Genomic DNA, 21,043 nt, shown 5'->3' on the forward strand with positions numbered 1-21,043 from the left:
CTCCCTCCCAGCTCTGCCATCTGGGTTCTAAGCTCCCTCCCAGCTCTGCCATCCTGTTTTCTAAGGGCCCTCCCAGCTCTGAAGAAGCTGACATTGAGTTGAATTAATTATCCAGGGTCACACAACCAATAAATATCTGAAGAACAATTTCAAATCAGGCTTCCCTGACTCCAAATCCACCATTCTCTTCATGAAGCCCCTGACACTTTACGTTTCCCTGGTCGGGGGCCCTTGTGGTCTCCCAGAATTCAACTGGAGCAGAGAATAGAATCACTCGGTCTTCCTGGGTCAGGGACCTCAACCACTTCTGGATACCCTCTTTCTGTCTTTTCTGTGACCTAGTTTAGGTTCCCTGCCCTCAAGGAGACCCTCCCTAACTGCCCTCTGCCCACAATGTGTTCCATCTCTTCATCTCTTCCCCTCTTCTCCATCTCCCCTCCCTCCCTCCCTCTATTTCTCTTTGCCCCTTCTCTCTCTCTTTCTCCACCCCTCTCATCTCTCTCTCATTCCACCCCCCACTCAACCCTTTCTAGGCCTCATGCTCTCATCCTTGATCCCAGAGAGTGCTTTTTTTAGTCTCCCTTTTGGGTGTTTGATTCTTGTTTCCCCAGACTATGGACCCTCCTCCCCTAGGGGATGACCTCACACTGGCATGGTCAGGTCAGTAAATGTATCCAGCTTCCAGAAGGCAGTTTTGGAAGCAGCCCCAGGACAGGCTCCCCTCAGTCTTCTGTGCTGAGCCCCCTTAATGAGGATGAACAGAAGGAAGGAAAGAGGCAGCCTCCCCCGCGCCCCCACCCCCACCCCACACAGTCACCCGAAGAACAGCTTCTGACACCTCAACAAGTTAAAGCTTTGCCCAGAGTCCGCCAACGCTCACTGAAGCTCCCTAGAGCGGGTGCCTACACACACACACACACACACACACACACACACCATATTCTACATATGTGCATAGCAAGAGAAGGGAGAGAGGCGGAAGTCCTCACTGTTTAGCCCCTCCTAGTTTTCTGTGGGGAGGACCCCCCCCCCCCCCTGCTGCCTTCTCCCTGAAGCCTGGAGGGAAGGTGGGTAGGCTTCACAGGCAGAGAAATGCTTCATTTCTGAGCATTCCCTCTGGAAAGACCTTCACAGAGGAAGAGACAACCCAGGCTCTGAACTCAGGTGGGGATGTCCAGCAGAATTATTGGGCCTAAGAGCTAGCCCCATCATTCCCCTGCAGCAACCCTCTGAGGTGGACTGGCACAAGAAATATTATCCCCAATTTACAAGGGAGGAAACTGAGGCAGGATTTGTTCAGAGTCACAAAGCCAGGAAGAGTGTAAAGCCAGAAGTGAGCTTAGGTCTTCCTGACTTCAGGCCCAGGGTTTTGTCCACTGTGCCACCAAAGGTCGGCTGACTGAATACACTGCTGACATTCTGGGAGTCGAGGACCCTGGGTTCCAGTTCCAGGTGTGTCCACCTGTTGCCTCGGCTCCCTGGCCTGTAAACTAAGAGGACTTACCTTGATGGGCTTGAAGACGTTAAAACTGACCTCATCTCCTCATCTCCTGTAGCCCCCAGACAATCTCCCCATCTCCTTCCTATAAATGACAAACCTCCCAACCAAACCTGCAGGTTCCCAATCTGGGGGGGCACCTGGACTCCTCACCACCCCCATCCAAGCTGCTCTTGACTTCACCCTTGCAACATCTCTCAATTATGCTCCCTTCTCTCCTCTCACCTCTCACACAGACCACTATAACCCTGTTCTGCCTACCTCAAGGGGTCTCCCCACCTCAGTCCATCCTCCATTCAGCCACCAAAGAGAATTTTCTAAAGCCCAGGCCAGACTGCATCACTTCTACTCCCTCCTACCACCAGAAACATATACAAGATGCTTCTAGCCTCTGCTCACCTTTCCAATCTTCCTCTCTCTTTTTCCCCCAAAACATCCTCTGATTCAGTGGCACAGGCCTCCTACACACTCCCTGAACAAGACCCTCCATCTCCACACATTTTCTCTGACTCTTCCCCAAGCCTGGAACAACTCTCCTGCCTTATTTTCACCTCCTGGTTCCTTCAAGTCCCTGTAGAAGTCATACTTGACTGACTCCCCTGTAATTCTAATACCCTCTCTCTGTGAATTCTCTCCTAGTTATCTTCAGGGACCATACACAGTTGTTGGCATAGTCTTCCTCATTAGAATGTAAACTGAGGGGGCTCTATGAGGTGATGTCAAAGGTCTGTTCCAGTTTTCAATCTATGAGAATAATGATAAGAGAACTCTGGGACATCTATGTGGTCCAGTCTATAACTCAACAGGAAATCCATTTTGTAACATTGTTGGCAAAGGTCCATGTACCCTTGCTTGGAGACTTCTAGTGATTGGGAACAGTCAGTCCATCTATATGTCCATCCATCCATCTACCCGTCTGTCCATCCATCCATCCACCCATCCATCCATCCATCTTCATCCATTTCTCCATTCATCCATCTGTCCATCCATCTACCCACCAGCCCATCCATCTATCTTCTGAAGCAGCCCATTCTCCTTAGGGGGCAGTTATAAACATACTTAGGAGGAGTCTGACTCAGCCTCAGCCAAGTTTCCTGTTCCTGAATGCCTGGTTGGTCCTGCCCTGCCTCCCATCTGTCTCTCCTGTTTGAAGTCTGGCCTAGCCTAACAAGAGGGGGGTATGGCCAGGCCCCTCCCTCCACTGGTGGCCTTGTGTCAGGTCTGGAGGAAACACTGCCCTTGAAGTTTAGCTCAGGATCCCAGGGGCGGGTGTGTGTGTGTGTGTGTGTGTGTGTGTGTGTGTGTGTGTGTGTGTACATGACGTACATGATGTACATGAAACCAAATGGAAAAATCTGCCCTGGCACCAAACAGAACCCACTCCCCACCCTGCCTCCCCCCCCTTCAAAAGAAGTGATGGTGTTATCACAGGGCTGATCTCAGTAAAGGGAGCCCAGGAGAGAGGGAGGAAATCACAAATCACCCTAAGGGGTAAACTGGTCTCAGCGGGGCAGGGGAGACTTCCTACCTCTTCTTACCGTAGAGGACACACTCAGCCTAATTCTTCCCTCCTATGAATCCTAGCTCAAGATCGCCTTTCCCAGGGAGCCTGCTGTCCAGTGATGCTTCTCTTCTCAAAGAACTGAAAGAGGCCTTAAAGACTGGAGCAAGGAGGGCCCTTAAGAGATTTCCAAGTCTACTTCTGAGTTTCCAAGGAAACCAAGGCCCAGACGTGAAGGGTCTTGCCAAAGTGGTCAAGAAGTAAGCAAAGGAAGCACTCAGATCCTCTGATTTTGGAGTGATTCTTGCCACTTTCAGGGAGTTTGGTGGCAGATCTGGACCTGAAGCTCAAACCTGCCCTAAGGAGCATCCCCCTCAGAAGGCACCTTTTCTCTGAATCCCCCAGCTCCTTGCATGGGACTCTACTTCCAGAAGACTTTGGGTTCCTCATGTCTCCCTGAGGAAGTGGGAGCAATCCTTCCAGGCCCTGCCTCCCCCAGGAATCCAGGAATCCAGGCCTGTGGACATACATCTCACTACTCCTTGGACCAAGGGGCCTTAACCTTTTGTGTCCTGGGCCTCCTCCAGCAGTCAGTCTGCTGAAGCCCATGGCCCCACTGCAGAACTAGGTTTTTGAATGCATAAAACAGTTAAGATTACCAATCATGTTGAAATATAGGAATTCCAATATAGAAAACTATATTAAAATATAGTTATAACTTTCTTTAAAAAAACCAGGTGCACAGATAGATTCTGGGAGAAGAACCTTTGCTTTCTTAGACAGTAAACTCCCTGAGGGCAGGGATCTTAAATTCCAACCCAAGGACTCAGGGAAGATTCACTTAGGGGAATGAATGACTAAAAGCAGCAACTCAATCAGAAAAAGAGATCCTTAAAGAATTTGTTTTCATTTACTGTGAATCTTGGGTCTCCTGCATCTCCCCCTGAACCTATAGGCTGCACCTTCAGAAGAGAAAGTTGGGCCCCTGAACTCACAGTCATGCAGAAAGTACAAAAAAAAAGATGCTCAAAGTTTATCATTTACAGGAAACCCCAGCAAGGCTCAGAAAAATATTGACATTCTATCTTCTAAGGGCCCCTCCCAGTTCTGATATTTATGTTCTAGGGGCCTGAATTAGAAGACTTGTGTCCAAGTCCAGGCTTGATACCACTACTTGGGCAAGTCCCTTCACCAGTCTGCCTCAGTTTCCTCATTTGTAAAAGAGGGATAAGCATAGCACCTCCCTCCTAGAGTTGTTGTAAGGTTCAAATAAGATGACTATAGCTTTGCATATAGTTGGTACTAAATACTGTTGAACTCTTTCCTTCCTTTCCTTCTAGTTCTGACATTCCATGTTCTAAGGGTCCTCCCAGGCCAGAGATTCTGTGGTTCTGAGGGCCCTCCCAGCACTGATATGACAGCAGAGTACAAACTCTAATCCAGCCTTGCTAGTCGACAGGCTGGGCCGCTGTGGTTTCCTGTAAACCGCTGGCCTGTGAGTATTTTTTAAACTCTATACAGCACCCCCCCCCCCCCGGCCCAAGCTGTGCTTGCCACCCCAAGGTTGGGTTGCTCTCCCTCCCCACATCTGCCTCAGACTAGCCAGTGGTCCAAACATCCTAACGTTCCTCCCTGCTCTGCCAGGCTAGGAAACCCCATCAGGATGGTTAGCCGACGGGGCCCCTGCGTGACCAAGGCAAGCTCTTAACCTCCCAGAAATCTTTGTTTCTTCCTCTGGAGAAGAGAGAAATGATCAAACCCACAAGCACCTGCCTCCTTGCAGGGGCCCTGACAGGCTCACAAGCTAGAATCCGGGATCCTGCATTAGAGCTGCAAGGGAACTCAGGAAGCGGGGTCTCATCCGACTGCCTCATCTGACAGAGGAAGAAACTGAGGCTCAAGGAAGGAATGGGAGCGAGGAGAGACTCTGGCACCTGAAGGAAAGTCTTCTTTGGGGCTGACTGTGACTCACTCCTACCAGCGTGAGACCCTGGCGCAGTCTGAAGCCTCCAGGGCTCTGTTTTCTCATCTGTAATAGAAACCCTTGGACTGGGTAATGATCAGCTCTAGACCCATGGGTCCAGGCCCATGTGAGAGGTCCCGGGCCCATGTTCCAAGACCCTTTGCTTTCCAGTTATTTGGTTTAGGGCTCCCCTTACTCGTTCACACCTAATCACTCCCAAGGGGCAGGGGTCCCGGGACCAAACAGGGAGGGGGAGGGAGTCAGGCCCAGGCCTGTGACCAGCCACACGAGGGGCTGGAAGGTGTCCCTCGGAGTCTGGGTCCTGCCAGGCCGGGCAGGGGCGGCGGAGCCTGGGGGCTGGGTCTGTCTGGTGGGGGAGGGGCGGGGCGGAGGAGCCCATTGGGGTGAATCACTGGAAAAGGGGGAGGGGGGTCGGGCCCTCCGGCCCCCCAAGTGCTGTGGGATGCTTTGGAGGCTCACCTCGTGTGAGCCTGGCCAGAACCCCAGAAGGGGGGAAGCCGAGATTGAGGGGGGGGAGGGAGGGAACTGAGGCTAAGTGGGGTCCCCCGGGTGGCCCCACCGGGCGGGGCCGCGCTGCTCCGGGGGCTGAGTGTGCCCAAAGGCAGGCGGCCCCTCTCCCTCTGGGTGTGTGGGGGGCTGGGTCCAGAGTCAGGGATCAAGCCCCCCGCGGCGGTGCCCCCGGCTCTGCCCCCCCGGTGCCCCGGCTCTGCCCCCCCGATGCCCCCGGCTCTGCCCCCCGCTCTGCCCCCTACCTCTTGGAGCGCTGCAGCAGCGCGCCTTTGGCCAGGCGGCTCCGATGGCCCGGCGCCGGCGCGGCCGTCCAGTAGCTGGGGTCCGACATGCCGGGCCCTTTGTCCGCCGCGGCGGGCGCCCCCCGGGCCGGGCCCGGGCCGCCGGGGCATGCAGGGAGGGCGGAGGGCGGGCTCAGCGCGCCGCGGGCCCCGGGAGCCGCCCGCCCAGCCGCGTGCCCGCCGCGCCCGTGCCCACGGCCCGGCCCGGGGGGGGGGGCTCCGCGGGGCGGGGGAGCGCGGAAGGAGCGCGCGCGGGCGGGGCCCCGGCCCACGTGCAAGGGGGCAGAGCCGGCGAGGGGCCGCCCCGCCCCGCCCCGCCCCAGAGGCGGCGCTGACCCCCGCCCCGGGCACCTTGGGCAGCCCCGCTGACCTCAAGTCTGGCCTCGGGCACACCAGCTGGGTGACCCTGGGCAAGTCACTTCGCCGCGTTTGCCTCCGTTTCTCATCTGGAAAAGGAAATGGCAGCACCCCCCAGAATCTTTCCCAAGAAACCCCCCAGAAAGGGGGCCACGGAGTCCCAGCTAAAAGGCCTCCTCCTAGAGAAAGCCTTTGTGATGGCCTCCCCAGCCCACCCTGACTGCTGGGAGGTCCTGGGGCTCCCGGGGGGCAGGCCTCTCTGAATCCCCGGAATTCAGCCCTGTGCCTGGGACATGGTAGAGATTAAAAAGCTTTGCTGACTGACCGGAGAGACAAAGTAGGGAAAGAAAAAGCCCAAATCTGGGAGTCAGGAGCGCCAGGTTCTACCCTGGCTCACCGGGGAAGTGGGGGGTTGGGGCAGCCACAGGAGTGCTTTACCTTTTTGTTATGAACCCCCCCATTCAGAAAGTTTTTAAAGGCATAAAATACAGAAGATGACAAAGGAAATCAGTTATACAGAAGTAAAGATGTGTTTTTTCCTATCCAAGTTAACACCCTCCCCCTGAAATCTATGTACGGATCCCTTGCAGTCTGTGAACCCCAGTTTAAGGATCACCTGATTAGATGATCTCTGAGATCCTTTTGAGGTCTGACAGTTTATTCTAATCTAATGTTGTGAAGCCCCTTCCAGCCCTGACATTCCGTAGTCTAAGGGCCCTCCTAACTCTGACATTATTTGTTCTTAGGGTCCTCCTAGGTCTGACATCCTGGCTTCTAAGTTCTCCCCCAGCCCTGACATCCCATATTCTAAGGGGCCTTCCAGTACTGACATCCTATGTTCTAAGGGGCTTCTCAGCTCCGACATTCTGGTTTGTTATAAAGGCCTCTCCAGTTCTGGTATTCTAGAAGGGTAACTCTTGAAGGACAGATTCTTTCTCATTTTCAGACACCAGGTCCTTCATGACAGCTCTGTGACTCAGACATGGGTCAGAATGATGCAAAAGAATGGTTTTTGCCCAATTTCCACTTATCTTCTGCAATCAACCAGGAAATTGGAAACCACCTTCCTCAAGTCCATGTTTCACTATGTCCCCTCAATAGTCAGAGATTTGTGGCTTAGGGGGAGGGAGGGAGCTCTAGCTCACATCTGAACAATAAACAAGATTTTGGACAGGGACCCAGGAGCACCCTCTTACAGCAAACCAGAAGATCAATTTCCTGGGGTCTCCTACCCCACCTAAAACCATGTAACCACAGGCAACCACTTCCCATCTGTGGGCCTGCAGAGAAGGGCCTGGCCTAGATGGAGGTCCCTCCCAGCTCTGACATCCTCTGGTCTACATTCCTCCTCCTCCCTCTCCCTCTCAATTTCAGACTGCTCTCAGTGTTGAACTGATCTCCTAACTGCTAAATCCAATGGCCCATTCTCAATGTTCATCACCGGTAGCCTTCAATGAAGTTGATCATTCTCTTCTCTTCTCATTCTCCAGTCATCTAACTGAGGGTTTTCTCAGATGCCTTTGCTGGATATCCCTCCAGGTCACATCACTCCCCCAGGCTCTGCCCTGGGCCCTCTTTTCTTCTCTCTCTACACTATTTCCATTGGTGATTCCATTAGCTCTCTTTGATTCAATCATCTGTATTAGATGATATCCATAGTCTTGGCTCATCAGGGAAATGGGGGGTTGGGGCAACCACAGGAGTGCTCTACCTTTTTGTTATGAACCCCCCATTCAGAAAGTTTTTAAAGGCATAAAATACAGAAGATGACAAAGGAAATCAGTTATACAGAAGTAAAGATATGTTTTTTTCCCATCTGCTCCAACAGCCCAAATTCCTCTCCTGAAACAATTAGATGACTCCTTAGACATTTTAAACTCAATTTGTCCAAAACCGAACTCCTTTCTCCCAGAGCCCAACCTTCTTCCTAGTGGTGCTAAGGACAAGCTACTTAACCAAGTCTGAAACCTTTATATTATCCTCAAGTCTTCATTCTCTTCCCTCCTTTCCCCCATATTTAATCAGTTGCAAAGTCATGTCAATTCTATCCTCCTAGGGGATCTCCTGTATATGCCCCCTTCCTCTCTAACACTGCCACCATCCAGGTACAGATCCTTGGCTTGGCATGGTCCCCCCTAAGTCTGAAAGACCACAGTCTATAGTATTTCTAGTTCTAGTATTATACCCCTCCATTTCTGACTCTAACATTCTAAGACTTTTGAAGCTTAACTGATTTCCTTTGTTCTAAGCTGAATACTCTGTTAGTTTATCACTTCCTTATGGGAGGGGAGGTACTTACAATCAGAAATAATGATTTGCAGTTGTTCCTAGAAGCAATAGGGAGCCATTGAAGGTTACTGAGCATATAAAGGTCCTCTGCTTTAGGGCCATGACATGAACAACTGTTTGGGAGGATATACCAGAGAAGGAAGAGGCTTGCAGAAAAGAGACCAACTGGGGGTGGCTAGAGCACAGGCCCTGGAGTCAGGAGTACCTGAGTTCAAATCCAGCCTCAGACACTTAATAATGACCTAGCTGTGTGGCCTTGGGCAAGCCACTTAACTCCATTTGCCTTGCAAAAACCTAGGAAAAACAACAAAAAAAAAAAAAGAAAAGAAAAGAGACCAATTAGGACTTTGTTGCAGGAATTCTGGAGGAAGGCAATAGCCATGCGAGTGGAGAGATGTGCAGAATTGGCAGGACTGATTAGATGAGGGGAGCCAGGAGCTGAAGATGAGTCTGAGGTTTTGAATTCAGCTGACTGGAAGGATGTAGGTATCCTTGAATGAAATGGGGAAGTTCAGAAGAGGAGGGACAACAAGGGAGCCCATTCCTTAGTGGGGCAGCTCGGATTCTAAGTATTTCCCCTCCCAGGAGGAAGTGATAAAAGTAGATGGAGAATTCAGCATAGAGCTAAGGAAGTTATAGCTAAGGCCAAAAGCCTTAGCCAGAAAGGGAGGGGTATAATGCTAGAAGACGGACCTTGGGCTCCCTGAGGGCAGGGATGGTCTCTGGCTCCCATTTGTGTCTCCAGTGTGTAGTAAGGTGGCTGACACATAGAAAGACTTAAGAAACACTTGTTTCCTTCTTTGGGCACCTCAGCTTCAGATGCCTCATCTGTAAAATGGGTTCAATAATACCTCTCTTACCTATTTTTCAGAATTGTTTTAAATTCAAATGAGGAAATGTATGTAGAGAGCCTTGCCAACTGTTGATCACTGCCTGAATGTCAGTTACTACTGCACTAGCTCTTCCCCTTCCGGAAGGAGGAAGCTTCCTTTTTTGCCAAGAGTCCCCAGAATGAGAGCATCCCCAAGCATCACTGGGGTATGCTGGGACATGCTACCCCCTTCTGGCCACTGAGAGTAAACGCTTAGACCACTTCCCACAAGCAGCTTTCTTGAGAAGGGTTAGAGGAAAGAAGGGATAAAAGAAATCGAATTTTTTTAAAAAAGAAAGAAAGGTGTAAGTGGGAAGATCAGTCCTTTATCCATAGGATACAATTTTCTGTTCAGCGACTTCTAGCTAAAGAAATGGGATTCAAAATATACACTTATGTATTTTTGGTGGAGTTGTGAATTGGGTCAGTCAATCCAAAAAAGCAACTTAAAATTATGTCCCAAAGTCACTAAATTGGCATACCTTTTCACCCAGGAATATATCACTAATAGGCATATACCCCAATAGATATTAAAGAAAGAGGAAAGGATTCCATGTATATAACACATTTAAAATAGGAAATTTTTTTTGGTAGTAGCAAAAAGAGCAGGAGAAAAACTAAGAGGGTTTGAGTAAGTTATAGTTTAATAAGTATTTAATTAAGGAATATACTTAGGTCCATGAATATAATAGAATCTTATTGCACTGTAAGATATTATGAAATGGACAGTTTCAGGGAAAACTGGGGAGACCTCTAAACTGATGCAGAGTCAAGTGTGCAGAATGAGAAGAATAAAATGTACAATGTGTTGACTTCACTGGGCAATGATGGGAAGAAGGGGGAGAGAATCTAGAACTGAGAAAGAAAAAGGATTTTTAAAGACTTAGGCACTCTGATCAATGAATGACCTCCTGAGGATTCATGATGAAACTCCTGACATAAATAATAGTCTCAAGAATGAAACATGATTTTTGGACACATTCAAGAAGGGAATTTGCTTTGCTCGACTATTCTTTTCCTACCCCCAACCTGGTAAGTGCCCTCATTTGATCCGTACTAACTTCATATCTTCTCTGGCCTTTATTGACAACCCCTTTAAAGAGGCTAAGACAGTCTACAATAGGTGCTTCGACTTTTCCCTCCTCTCACTGATGTCTTAGCCCTTTACAATCCCACTTGTGTTCTCATCATTCCACCAAAAATGCCTTCTCCAGACTTAAAAGTGATCTCTTAGTTGTCAAACCCAATAGCCTATTGATTCATTCTCCTCAGCCTCTCTACAGCTTTTGACGCTTAATTACTCTCTTCCTTAATACTCTCTTCTCTCTAGGTTTTAAGGACATTCCACTCTCCTGGTTCTTCTCCTACCTCTTTGTTCCCCCCCCCCCCCAGTCTCCTTTGTTAGATTCTGCTCCAGATCATGCCCTTTAACTATAGGTGTCCCACAGGGTTCAGTTTTCAGCTCTCTTCTTTTCTCTTAGACTACCTCACTTAGTGATCTCATCAGCTCCCATGAAATTGAATCATCTCTTTGTTGATGATTCTCAAATCTACCTTTCCTGCCCCACTCTTTCCAGTTTCTCATCTTCAATTGACATTTCAAACTGGAAGTCCAGTAGACACCTTAAAACTCGGTATGTCCAAAATGGAACTCATCATTCCTTCTGAACCCTCCCCATCTCCAGTCTTCCTTATTCAGTGGAGGACAATACCATCCTCCCAATCCTTCAGGCTCACAATTGGGGAGTTATTCTGTACTTCTCCCTCCTCCCCATTTCCAAGCTACTTCCAAGGCCTCTTGAATTATGGCCCCTTCTCTCCTCTGACAAAGCCCATTCAGGTGAAGACCCTTATCATCTCACATCTGACTATTTCAATAGTCCATGGGGGAGGGTCTGTTTGCCTCAAGTCCCTCCCCACTTCAATTCAGTAGGTCCTATCACTTCACCACAGCCCCACCCTACTCAATAAACTTCAGAGGATTAAATACAAAATGCTTTGTTTGACTTTCAAAGCCCTTCTCTACTGAAATTCCTCCTACCTTTCCAGCTTTCATTTACCTTACTCCACCCAACATCTACGCTTTGACAGGTCTCCTGGAAGGCTCTATAAACAAGATAATCCATCTCCAGACATTTTCTCAGACTGTCCCCCAAGCCTAGGTTTTCCACTCTCCACTCAGACCACTCCTTGAGGGAGGGGCTATCTTTTTGTCTGTTGTTTTTTTTTGTATTTAAACACCTTGCACAAGGTCTAGAATAAAGTGGGTATTTAATTTAATTAAATATTTAAGGATTGATAAGTATTTCCTTTCTCTTTCTTTTGTTATTTACTTTGTTTTCTTTAAAAAAGGGAGTTCCCTAGGGTTAGGGCTAGTCCACAGAAAATCCAGTGAAAGGAATGAAGGCTTTGTTTGGGGTTTTGGGTTTTTTTTAAGCATTCAGGGTTAAGTGGCTAGCCCAGGGTCATAGTTACAGAGATAGTGAGAGTTGTAGCTTTTGTTTGTTGTTGGCTGACATCAGGAAAGTGAGGTCATGACAAGTACAGGAATTGGATTTGAGGGCGGGAGGGGCTGTGCTAAGTCACCAGCCTCACTTTCTCCTATCTGTGTCCAGTAGCCAAATATGGATCAGGACCCTAGCCATGGACCCAGCTGCTGGGCAGTCAGGGTAAAGAGACTTGCCCAAGGTCACACAGCTAGTAAGTGTCAAGTATTTGAACTTAGGTCCTCCTGACTGAAGGGCTGTCCACTATACCACCCAGCTGTTTTCTAGTCTTCCAATACATCCTGCTCCCTATGACTTTGCCCTGCCTTCCCAAGATCTGTTCTGAGACCCATCCATTAATGTGTCAATAGCCCTGCCTCAGTTAGTCCAAAGTCTCACCATTGTCTTGCTTCCCAAAGAATCCCAGAACTTTAACATTCATGGATTAAGAGTAGGAAGAAGGGGCAGTTAGGTGGATAGAGCACCAGCCCTGAGTCAGTCACTTCAGATCTGATCTCAGATACTTGACACTTACTAGCTGTGTGACCTTGGGAAAGTCTCTTATTTCCATTGCCTTAAATAAATAAAATTCAAAAAAGAGTGGGAAGGGATCTCCCAAGCCATCTAGATCATCCCTCTCTTTTTATAGTTGAAGAAACTGAGGTCCAGGAAGGTGATGGAACTTTTGCAGTCACCTATATAAGAGACAGGGTCAGTTGTCTCCTGACCCCAAATTAAGCAGACTCTCCACCTCACCATGGTGCCTCAATTCCTTGCCTTGATTCATTGCCAAGTGTGTGTGGGACTTAGAGGAACAAAGACAGCTGGGATTCCCTCTCCCTTCTGGTCGGCATGTCTTTTATGCTTTGGCAGTTCCCAGGCCCTGTTGGGGAGACCAGAGGCAACAGGATGCTACTAGTGTTAACAGATGGGCAGATTAGAGGAACATTTTTTCCTAAGTGAGCCTGGGGATCTGGGTTCCTGAGTCCCAGATAGAAGAGAATCATTCCACAGCTCCCAAAGCTGCCTTTCTGGAGCTGTTCCTCTGGCTTGGTTCAACCTCATTTCGGACAGGGGCCAGGCCTGGCCAGGCCTGAGACAAGAAACAGCTGTTCTGGAGAGATAAGGCTCTAGGATCCTGAGAGTCTAGGGACCAGTATCTTAACCCTGACTTTGGTAGGGTGATATGGCAATGAGATGGGACTGAAATTCAAATCTTTCCTCTTCAGCTTATTCCAATGTGAGGCTGGGCAAGTGACTTCTTTTCTCTGGAAACAAACACTGGATAGAGTTGAGGGCATGTGGGTTCTAATCCCTCCCAACATTTAGATCTCAAGCAAGTCAGTTAACTTCTCTGGACCTCATTTTCCTCTCCTGTAAAATTAGAAATTTGGACTAGATGATCTTTCAGGCTCCTTCCAGTTCAAAATGTAGGATCCTAAAATTCTGCCATTGGCTTGCAAGTGTGACCTTTGACAACAACCTCAGTCAGATAGGTTAAGTAGTGGATAGACACAGGAAGACCTGGGTTCAAATCCAGTCCTAGATTGGGCAAGATACTTAATCTTTGTCTGCCTCCATTTCCTCAACTGTAAAAATGATGGCAATAAAAGCACTTACATCTTAAAGATGTGAAGAGATCAAATATCAAATGAGATAATATTTGTAAACAATGAGATAACATTTGTAAAGCATTTAGCCCAAGTTGTAAATGATTTTTACTTTCCTTATTCTTGGAATGGGAATAAGTCACCTGTTCTTATCTCCTAAACAGAGGGACTCATTAAGATATTGTGGCTAGGAATGGACCTTGAGAAGATCCCTGATACACATCAATGGTGGCAGATATGTACACACCATTTTCTCCTGGCCTACAGGCCCAAAGGCAGCTCCCTGTTCTGGTTGACTCTGGAGGGAAGGGGTCCATTCCATCACTCTCTTCATACACAGGGGCACACGACTGTTTGGCTAAGCTCCCTTAGTACTTTTTTTCTTTTTTTTGGTTTCTGCAAGGCAATGGGGTTAAGTGGCTTGCCCAAGGCCACACAGCTAGGTAATTATTAAGTGTTAAAGCTGGACCTGAACTCAGGTCCTCCTAACACCAGGGCTAGTGCTCTATCCACTGTGCCATCAAGCCTCCCCCATTCTATCACTCTTAAGAAACTTTTCTGCTTCTCCTAGGCCTTCACTGGACTCTGAGATTCCCAACTCCTTTGACCCATGGCAAGAAAGTACTATTGTAATGTCTGATATTCCAGACACTGTAGAGATTTACTTGGCTATGTGTCCCTGGAAAAATTACTTCAGTTTACCTCAATTTCCTCCACTGTAAAAAGGGGGACACTAATAGTAGATTCTACATCAGAGAGTTGTTGTGAGGATCAAATGAGATAATATTGATAAAAGTATAAAAATTATAAATCCCCCCCTCTCTTTCTAGGAAACTTCTCCCTCAGCTGTTTCTTATTTTATATTTCATATTCTATAATAGACATGTTTCCTTCATTAGACTATAAGTTCCTTGATGGCAAGGATTGTTTCATTTTTGCCTTTGTAGTAGAAGAGTGCATAGACCAGAGAAAATTCTTTAAAAATGCTTGTTTATTGATAAGGGCCTAGCAGAACTTTTGCTATTTAGTAGGAGCTTTATAAATGTTTATAGATTGGCTATAAGGAATCAAAGAGAAGAGTTCTCCCCAGCAGAAGGCTGATACTCATATTTATAAAATGGGGTAAACACAATGCAATTGAAAAGGGCCTGGTCTTCCAGTTAGGAGACTTGGGTTCTGAACAGCCACCAACTTAGCTATGGGACCTTGGGTACATTTCTTTTCACTCTCTGACCCTAAGTTTCTTCATATGTAAAATAAATGACTAGGCTCCCTTCCAACAAATGAAGTTCAAGTAAAGATATATCTAATAGAACTTCATGCTCAGTGCTTGAGATGGAAGGGTAGATCAGATAAGGCTACCCTTCAGGGGTTTACAATCTAATTAGGAGAGGAACAGAAGACAAGCACACAAATAATTCTGCTAGAACATGGTAGAAATAGAAGTATCACAGGTCCTAGAGTTATAGACAGGGGTGAATGAGATAGAAAGGCCTAGGGCAAAGTTTGAGGAGAAGTAAGAGGAGAAAAAAATCACTTTCACCAGGTAACAGCAGTGAGATCTTCTGAAGAAGGGGCCTATGGATGGGCTCTGGGACGGAGGAGTCCATTTCAGGCACAGCCAATGATCTGAACAAAGAAGCTCAGAAATAGGTCCATAGAGTAAGAGAAAAGTGGCTAGGAGTCAAGGACTTTAGATTTGCATATAGGAAATAGGTTGGAGTCACTTTGGAAGGCTAACATTAGACTTTCCATCATTCCATATCTGAGGGTCTAAGGCTCAGCTGCACTTAGATATTGTATTCTAAGGGCCTTCCCTGCCCTGCCATTCTGTATTAATTCTAAAGGCCCTTAAGGGCTCTTCCAGCCAGGCCCTGAGGTGTTCTAAGGGTCCTCCCAGCTCTGACATTTATTGTTACAGATTCTGAGATTTGAGATTTAGGCACAGTCATCCTTTGCTGAGGTTGTATTACCCCTCAGACAGCTGGTAGAGATGCGGTAGGCCTCCTCCAGACAGATAGACACACACACACACACACACACACACACACACACACACTCACTCCACCCCTTAGAGGTAATATGCAACAGGTTCCCTGGGGAAAAGTAGAGGATGAAGAGCTCTAGGTAAGTCCTTGGTGTGCAAGAGCCCCATCTCCCCTCCCCTTAGCAGACAATCCAGGTCTTCCTCCTTGGCCCCCTCTTACCTCCAGGGGTGCAGGGTCTGTAATGGGCTGCAGGGGCTAGCAGGGCTGCAGGGGCTCAGCAGGGTCGGGCTCTGGCTACTTGGCGACAGACTGTAATAGGAAGGACCAGCGCCTTGTGAATCTCTCCCAGGGCCAGGTCCCCCCCCCCCACCTGCTAGCTTCCCACACTCTATCTGGTTGTGAAGAGGCAGATGGGAGAAAGGTGATTAGAGGAAAGGGAGAAGAGAGGCACCGAGGCTGGGGCCCCCCAGAGGACTGGTCCAGTCCACTAAGAACCAACTGGGCAAGGGGGGCGCTCAAGAGTCGAAAGAGAGAGAGAGAGAGAGAGAGAGAGAGAGAGAGAGAGAGGTTCAAGTCAGGTAAAGGGGCAGGGAAGGGCACTGAGGGTTAGGGAACAGAAACCTCTCCCTCAGATTCCCTTAGGGAAAGTACAACCCCTGGATTCTTTTAGGGGGGCTCAGGGATCATCAGGAAGGATATAGGCTGGGGAATCTATGAATCGGTGGAGGAGGATCCTTTGGGATCCCCAAGAGGAGGGGAAAATCACAGACTTTCTCTTGTGCCCTATCAACCCTAAGTGCCCCCGCCCCCGATTTCCTAGCAACCTCCAACAGCGGCTAGGGGCAAGGCAGTCCGGGATCCCTCCCCCACCCAGCCCTCGCCAGGGACCAGCGCCCTAGAGTCTGGAGCTTCACTAGCCCCGGCCCCCTCCGGAGGGCTGCCACCGCCTCCTCTCGGCCCCCCAGGCTACTCACTCCAAGGTCAGGGCCGGGATGTTCCGCTTGTCCCACCGGGATTTCATGGCCACGGAGGGGGGCTAAGGGGGGCGGGGGAGGAGGAGGAAGGGAAGGCAGGTGGCCCGGCGCCCTCCGGAGCTGTCAGTCTGCCTGTCCCCACTGCCAGCTGCGGAGGGAGGGAGGGAAGGAGGAAGGAGGAGGAGGAGGAGGAAGAGCCAGCTGGGGGTGGCATGGGGGTGGGGGCATGAGGAGGGGGCGGGCCCAGGCTCCGATTCTCTACTGAGCCGGGCGGAGGCCTCCACGCTGCGCAGCGCCCGCCCCCTCTCCAAGCGTCACTCCCGGCACCTCCTCCGGGGAGTCCGCCCCGCCTGCACCCCGAGTCCTGCCGGCGGAAGAGAAGCTGGCCCTTGAGAAGAGGGGGCCTTAGCAGAGGGGCCAGATGCGAGGGAGAGGGGGGGCCAGATGCGAGGGAGAGGGGTGGCCAGAATAGGGACTCGTCCTAGGGGAAGGGTTTATGGGGCTAAGGGGAGAGGGAGAGAGGGCTTAGGTAGAGAGGGGAGGTCAGAATAGGTAGGGACCTGTCCAAGGACAGGGTTTCTGGGAATAGGGAGGTGGCGGGGAAGGACTTAAGTAGGGAGGGGATTAGAATAGGGATCTGTCCTAGGGAAAGGTTTATGGGGGTGTGGGGGAGAGCCAGAATAGGGATCTGTCCCAGGGAAGGGTTTGGAGGGGGACTTAGGTAGGAGAGGGCATCAGGATAGGGACTAGATAGGAAGGGGTGGGGCAGAAAAGAGAATTACCCCCAATGGACTTAAAACCAGGGAACCAGTTGGAAGGTGAGGCAGAAAAAGCTTGTCTCAGGGAGGGGCTCAGAATATGGAGATCCCATCCAGGATAGAGATGATTTCCATGGGAAGTGTTGTCTCCATAGAATCTCCTCCAGGAGAACCAGGTTCTGAGAAAGAATAATAGCTGATAGCAATAGAGTAGGTGAAGATTTGTTTACAAAATGCTTTCGGCCGGAAGGCCAGATAGGAAGGGGTGGGGCAGAAAGGAGAATTACCCCAAGAAAGGACTAAGAATTAGGGAGCAAGCTGGAAGGCAGAGAAAAACTTCTCAGGGAGGGATTCAGAATAAGGGGACCACATTTAGGATAGAGATGATTTCCCCAGGAAGGGATGCTCACCAAAGATCCTCCTGAAGGAGAATGGTACTCTCAGAATTATAGCTGATATTAACAGAGTAGGTTAAGGTTTGTTTACAAAATGCTTTTTGTATGTTGAAGAAATTTTTCTCTATTAATATAGTCAAGTAATTTTATAGTATGAATAACTTAGAGGCAAGTGATTGTCCAGGTCACAGTCAGTGGCAGAAGTGGCCCTTGAACTCAAGTACTTTTTTGCCTGGAGGCTAACTCTCTATTCAAGCTGCCACTCAGAGAGAGAGAGAGATACTACTTAAGCGATTCTCCCCAATTCACAGAGGAGAAAGCTGAGTCTTAGGGAGGTTAAGAGAATTACAGTGGTTACACAGTTGGTATGAGTCAGGGGCCTGATTCAAACTTAAGGTTTCTTATGATTCCAAAGTCCAGTGTTCTTTAAACATACACCAGAGCTGCCTAGGGGAAGGAAGGAGAGGAATATGAATGACTTGTCCCCAAAAAAGTCACTGAAGGGGCTGGTGGTGTTTCCAAGGAGCCTGGCCTCCAATCATACCTGACTGTTACTGCTCAAAGTCTAGGTCACATTCTAGACACGCTGGAGGTCTGCAAATATGCTGGAGAGGCAGGATGGGAGCAAGTCTCCTGTCCGAACTGGCTATATCATCTGATCCTGAGGCTTGGCCCCACCTTTCTTCTTAGAGAGATTGGTCTCCCAGGGCCCGGGTCAAATTGAAGCCAAAGTGCCCATCCCAACCTGATCCAAGTCCAAGGGTCTGGGAATGAAGCAAGGTGTGTCCTGATCTCCCTCTCATGCCCTTACATCTCAAGGGAGAAAAACCATCTGCTGTTTGGCTGGAATACTATACCACCTTGTCCTAATTCAAAAGCAACTCAAGGGTGAACCCAAGAGGTCTTCATTCCTCCTACCTCATCCAACTCCCCAATTTCTATGTCATCTCCTCAGGGCCTGCTCTCTGAGCCCAGTATATGGGGGCCCCTTAGAACACAAAATACCAGAGCTGGGAGGGCCCTTATAACACAATGTCAGAGTTGGGAGGATCCTTAGAACAGGTCAGAGCTGGGAATATGAGGCCTGAGTGACCACTGAGCCCAACCTTCTCATTTTAGAAAACAGAGGCCAAGAATGGCTGGGGCCTTTGGCTTAGGTCACATAAAGAGAGGTAGGATGAAGAATAGAACTCTGTAGAAAGCAATAGAGGCCTAACTTGGGATTCAGGAACCTGGGTCCTGGCCCCAATTCTGCCACTCACTCTAGGTATCAAAAGGTAAATCCCTTTCCCTCTCAGGACTGAAGTTTCTGAATCTATAAAATGGATCATAGGTTCATGAATTTTTAGGTTCTTGGTGATTATATAATATAGCCAATCTACTCATTTTACAGATGAGGAAACTGAGGCCCAGAGACTTTTACATGATAACAATAATTACCCCACCTCTCTGACAAGGTTGCTATGAAGAGCCATGAGATGCTGCCTCTAAGACATTATTTAGCTGTATTCTCCAAGCTCTGTGAAGGCAGGGGGACTGAGTTTTATCCATCTGCTTCCTTTCCCCTCTTAAATAAATGAATATAGATGATTTCTCTCTCATCACATTCAACTGAGATCAATGCATACCATGGAAACAATGTAAAGACTAACAGACTGCCTTTTGTGGGGGTGGGGGGAGGAAAGCAAGAATAGGGGGAAATTTGTAAAACTCAAAATAAATAAAATCTTTCATTGAAAAAAATTAAAAAATAAATGAATATAGAAAAGAAAGGTGATCCTTGCAGGAGGCTTCTATAAACAAGACCTTGTCGCTAATAATGGCTCTAAAGGGTGGGGAGGTAAGGTTTGGTCAGTCCACAAGCATTTAAATTCTTCCTAGGTCCCAAGTCCTGGGAATGCAAAGATTTTTCAATCCCGTAGCCCTGCTGTTCCTTAATTCCCCACTAGGGGCCGCTCAAGAGACACAGTACAATGGAAAGATGCTGGCCAGAGCTCGATCTCAAACTTTCTACCTTGTATTCCTGGGACCTAGCATGGTGCTTTGTACACAGTGGGTACCTGATAAATGCACCCACTGTAGAATTAAATTCAATATTTAGATGCCAGAGATGGAAGGTACCTTAGAGGCTATTTGGTCTAGGGCGCTTATTTTTAACAGATTAGGAAACTGAGGTCTGAGAGAGGAAGATGATTTGACCTCAAGCTTTCATCTCATTTTGGGTCAGGTTAGACAACTTTGGTAAGTTTCAAATTTTGATTTCCCCTCCCCATCTCTCAAATTGTGCAACCCGTCCCGTCCCCACTTATCAAGACTCCCTGTGTCCCATCCAGTAACTCCATTCCCCTGTCCCCCTTCCTAGAAAAAGACCCAACCACTTTCCAGGAGCCTTCTGGAGGAAGCCCCCACCCCCACAAGCTCTTTTTTGTTTGTTTGTTTTTAGGTTTTTGCAAGGCAAATGGGGTTAAGTGGCTAGTCCAAGGCCACAGAACTAGGTAATTATTAAGTATCTGTGACCGGATTTGAACCCAGGTACTCCTGACTCCAGGGCTGGTGCTTTATCCACTGAGCCACCTAGCTGCCCCAACCACACAAGCTCTTAAAGCCTGTCTTCAAGTGTGGAGTTTCTGGCTTGACACTAAGACACAGTTTGGGGGTGAGGGGACATTCAGGGTACCAGTCCCTTTCTTCCAAATCTATATCTTTTGTTTTCTAAAACCCCTTGACCCAGACTGGGCAGCAGTAGCCAAAGGCCAGGAGTTTTCTTCCTCCCTTCTTTATAGATCTTTCCACTTCCTTTTTTGCATCATCCTTTCCCTTGTTAGATACAGAGCTTGCTAGAGTTAAAAAGAACCTGAGATCTCATGTTGTTACTCCCCTTTGTTCTATAAAGAAAGAAACAGACCCAGAGAGGATTAGCCCAAATCACACTGTGAGTCAGTAACAAGGTCTCAAACTTAGGTTTCTTCTTCTTCCTCCTTCCCCATCAGCCTTTGGAGGGAGGAGGAACTTAAGGCTTTGGGCCCAACCCTTTCATTTTACAGAACTGGTAAACTGAGGTTCAGAGACAGGAAGTGATTTGCCCAAGGTCCCTTAGAGAAGACCACGAACTCAGAATATGACTTTGGGCAAGTTTCCTTTTCTCTACTGGTGCCTTTTCCTCTAAGATCACCCTGTACCTGCTTTGTATCTATTTTCTATATCTACCTATACCTGTATATGTTGTTTCTTCTTCACACCCTACCCCACCCCTTAGAATGTAAGCTCTCTGAGGTCAGGCATTGTTTCACTCTTGTCTTTGTATTGCCAACACTTGAGCCAGCATTTGATAGTCACTAATGCTTCCTCTCTTCCCCTTTCTTCATCCTTTCTCCCCTACTTGCACCCTAATCTACCAGTACTCCCACTTTCTAAGGAAGTCAAAGTACAGAAGTTCCAAACCTTGACCAAAACTAGGCCCCACCTCATGAGGATTAGAAGCCATTCCAGGTACTTACGCCCTTCCCCGTCGTGGCAAGCTGAGTTCCTTCTGCAATGAAAA

At 48.5% G+C, this 21,043-nt stretch overlaps 1 protein-coding gene across 4 annotated transcripts in view; it reads right to left on the minus strand.

The window, feature by feature from the left end:
* MAST3 (microtubule associated serine/threonine kinase 3) overlaps positions 1–21,043 on the minus strand; it is an 82,975-nt gene that overhangs the window by 48,145 nt on the left and 13,787 nt on the right. For 2 of the 4 annotated variants that reach the window (XM_074204831.1, XM_074204827.1), the window contains exons 1-2: positions 16,350–16,411; positions 15,595–15,684 (exon numbers count right to left, since the gene is read on the minus strand). In XM_074204831.1, the coding sequence (XP_074060932.1) occupies positions 15,595–15,684; positions 16,350–16,396 (137 nt within the window). In that variant the 5' untranslated portion in view covers positions 16,397–16,411. Of the gene's footprint in view, positions 1–5,735; positions 5,825–15,594; positions 15,685–16,349; positions 16,412–20,999; positions 21,032–21,043 lie in introns of those variants that run through there. The other 2 variants (XM_074204830.1, XM_074204829.1) reach the window with 2 other exon arrangements.

This window comes from Macrotis lagotis, chromosome X (assembly GCF_037893015.1).
Source record: "Macrotis lagotis isolate mMagLag1 chromosome X, bilby.v1.9.chrom.fasta, whole genome shotgun sequence".
NCBI classification, from domain to species: domain Eukaryota; kingdom Metazoa; phylum Chordata; class Mammalia; order Peramelemorphia; family Peramelidae; genus Macrotis; species Macrotis lagotis.